The sequence below is a fragment of the Vulpes lagopus genome, chromosome 12 (assembly GCF_018345385.1).
Source record: "Vulpes lagopus strain Blue_001 chromosome 12, ASM1834538v1, whole genome shotgun sequence".
Lineage (NCBI taxonomy): Eukaryota > Metazoa > Chordata > Mammalia > Carnivora > Canidae > Vulpes > Vulpes lagopus.
This window is the reverse complement of record NC_054835.1, coordinates 32196575-32200102: the sequence shown is the minus strand read 5'-3', so window position 1 is coordinate 32200102 and position 3528 is coordinate 32196575. Positions and strand designations below refer to the sequence as shown.

General features: G+C 48.8%; 1 protein-coding gene across 1 annotated transcript; it reads left to right on the top strand.

Moving 5' to 3' along the window:
- The first annotated feature begins 288 nt into the window (after positions 1-288).
- On the top strand, positions 289-2352 carry KIF2B (kinesin family member 2B). Its single transcript, XM_041726812.1, has one exon. The coding sequence runs from the start codon at positions 289-291 to the stop codon at positions 2350-2352; it is 2064 nt and encodes a 687-aa protein (XP_041582746.1).
- The last annotated feature ends 1176 nt before the right edge of the window (positions 2353-3528 follow it).

Sequence of the window (3528 nt, the reverse complement as noted above, 5' to 3'; positions counted from 1 at the left end):
GAGAACATTTTTTTCTATTCCAGCTGTCTTTGTACCTAGAATCACGAATGTGACTTCACCCCACCCCCTGCTTTCACCTCGCTCCCCCCCCTCCCCCCGCTGCCACTTGTCTCCATCCTTTTGTGACGCCAGTGGTTGAGGCAGAGCCTTGGTATGGGACTCACAAAGGCAGGTGCAAACCACAAGCGCCTCAGTGCCCTGGGCGCTTCAGGCTGGCTTGGGCTCAGGTCCTCCTGCTCCAACCCCAAGGGCCCCAGCAAGCGAGCCCTGACACCTCCATCCTTCACCATGGCCAGCCAGTTATGCCTCCCGGCCGCCCCCCGCCTCGCAGCCTTGAAACCCTTGAAGCCGCACTCGGGGGACGTGCAAGTGGGCATCTGCGTGGCCATCCAGCGCAGCGACGGGCGGATCCACCTCGCTGTGGTCACAGAGATCAAAAGAGAAAACTCTTGGGTCACGGTAGAGTGGGTCGAAAAAGGAGTTAAAAAGGGCAAGAAGGTTGACCTAGAAACCATATTCCTGCTGAATCCCGCGCTGGCCTCTGCTGGACACCCCACGCCGTCCCCGCTGCTGCCCTTGTCTCTGGCGCCCGCTTCTGCCCTCGGGGACCAGGGCTCCGCCACGCGCTGGATTGCGGCCATCCCCCAGAAAAACGAAATGCCCTCAGGGGACAGCCTGGCTCTCAGAGTCCCCAGCAACCCTTGCCTGATGAAGCGGAAAAAGTCCCCCTGCCTCCGGGAAATTGAGAAACTGCAAAAACAGCGGGAAAAGCGCAGGCGGCTGCAGCTGGAGGTCCGAGCCCAGCGCGCCCTCAGTGTCAACACGGGAAACCCCAACTACGAGATCATGCGCATGATCGACGAGTGCCGCAGGCACCTGGACTGCAGCAAGGTGTGCAGCCGGGAGCCCCGGGAGGACCACCGCATCTGCGTCTGCGTGAGGAAGCGTCCTCTCAACCAGCGGGAGACCACCCTGAAGGACCTGGACATCATCACCATCCCCTCGGACAACGTGGTCATGGTGCATGAGTCCAAGCAAAAGGTAGACCTCACTCGCTACCTGGAGAACCAGACCTTCTGCTTCGACCATGCCTTCGATGACACCGCCTCCACCGAGTTAGTGTACCAGTTCACTGCCCAGCCGCTGGTGGAGTCCATCTTCCGCAAGGGCATGGCCACCTGCTTTGCCTACGGGCAGACAGGCAGCGGCAAAACGCACACCATGGGCGGAGCCTTTTCGGGAGGGGATCAAGACTGTTCCAAAGGCATTTATGCCCTGGTGGCGCAGGATGTCTTCCTCTTGCTCAAAGCCAGAGCTTATGAGAAGCTGGACCTCAAAGTCTATGGGACATTTTTTGAGATCTATGGGGGCAAGGTGTATGATCTGTTGAACTGGAAGAAGAAGCTGCAAGTCCTCGAGGATGGCAATCAGCAAATGCAGGTGGTCGGACTGCAGGAGCAGGAGGTGTGTAGTGTGGAGGATGTGCTGAACCTCGTGGAACTAGGAAACAGCTGTCGGACCTCTGGCCAGACATCGGTCAACGCCCACTCTTCCAGGAGCCATGCCGTGTTCCAGATCATCCTAAAGTCGGGGGGGAAACTGCATGGCAAGTTTTCCCTCGTTGACTTAGCCGGGAACGAAAGGGGAGCAGATACTGCCAAAGCCAACCGGAAAAGGCAGCTGGAGGGGGCGGAGATAAATAAAAGTCTCCTAGCGCTCAAAGAATGCATCCGAGCTTTGGGTCAGAACAAGTCTCACACCCCATTCAGAGCCAGCAAACTGACGCAGGTGCTCCGGGACTCCTTTATAGGCCAGAACTCCTCCACTTGTATGATTGCTACCATCTCTCCAGGAATGGCCTCTTGTGAAAACACCCTCAACACTTTGAGATATGCAAATAGAGTGAAAGGATTAGCTCTGGATTTAACGCCCCACCATCGTTGTGTCTATCCGGTTGGACCTGAGGTGCCACGGATGTTGGAAAATCACATTAGAAACTCAAAAACATCCCTTCAGAGGGATGGATTTATTAACATACCTAATATACAGAGTGAGAAGGAAAAACAGGCTAAAGACACTGAAACATTATCCACCCCGTTAGTGGAGGATACAAGGAGGACTTCATGGAAGGAATCAAGCCAATGGCCAGGGAACAACATCCAGGAGACAGCTGGTGAGGGAAATTACGATGCTGATTTTTGCATTGCCCAGTTATTGTCCATTTTGGATCAGAAAATAGGTATTCTGACTGAGATTCAAAAGAAACTGAAATTATTACGAGCTGACCTCCAAAAGAAGACCAAGTATAATGGAGCCAATGATAAGAGGTCAGATCTGAAAAGTAATCGCTAGAAGTCAGATCTGAAATGATGGATACACTGCTGTGGCCCCTACCTCTCTTATAAAAGAAAATGTCTAAATTATCTAGATATAAAGATCTTCCTGGAAAGCTTAAAACATCTTAAAGTATGCTTGTCAGAAATGTTCTCTTTCTTCCTCCGTATTTCTGTAGTTCATTTTCATTTTGTAGGACATTGGTGCTCAACTGGGAACCACTTGCCTCCCAGGGACATCTGGCAATGTCTGAAAACTTTCTATTGTCAAAACTAAGGTTGAGGGGGTCAGTGATACTGACATATATTGAGTAGAAGGCCAGAGATGCTATTAAATATCCTAAGATGTACCAGACAGACCCCACAACAAATAACTATCTGGTTAAAAATAGTACCAAGATTGAGAAACCCTGCTGTAGAAAGAGTCTAGCTATGATGAAACCAGATATGCTAGGTCTGTGACCAGGAAAGCATGAAATTACAGATTAAAGGAACCAGAATTACCCCCCCACCTCCCCCCAAAAAGAGACCAGAATTAGAACATATCAAGGGTACACAATGGAGTAAATCTAATGATATCCACTCATGAATTTCTACTGCATGTATATGTAGATTCAAATGGTTTCTAAGCTCTAGTCAAATAGGGGGTGGGGAAGGGAGGGGATTTTCTTTGAGGGAATCTGTGAGAACCTAGAATTGAGAGAGAGCTTTATTTTTAATCTTTTGAGTTGAAATTGGCAGAGCACTGTACTTCCTGAGAGTGATAAAGTGTGTGTGTGTGTATGTGTGTTGGATAAGCATTGGTTTTGTTGACTATGGTGTCTTTAAACTTTTTTCCTCTCGTTTTCTTGCCAAATTTTGTGCTTATATAATTCACATAAAAAACTTTCCTCCATCAAATTAAGGTGAGGAGCAAGTCAGCAAAGTAGTAGAAAGGGTCTAGCCTGAACCAGGACACATCCCATAAAGGCTTCACAGGGAATGTGGGAGATTAGCAATGCCTTAAGTCAATTGAATAAGGAAAAAAATTCCTGATTCAGAGGTCACAAAGTCCATCATTTTGGGGGAAAAAGGGAGATAGAAGCTAATCTAATTTACAAATATAAATATAATAAATACCCTAATATACACTTAAGGTAGCTTAAGCAAACATATTGATACAATACTATAATGAAATGATTAAGGATCTTTTGCT

Excerpts from the sequence above, each read along its gene's own strand:
- KIF2B (XM_041726812.1), top strand. The coding sequence starts at position 289 with ATGGCCAGCCAGTTATGCCTCCCGGCCGCCCCCCGCCTCGCAGCCTTG.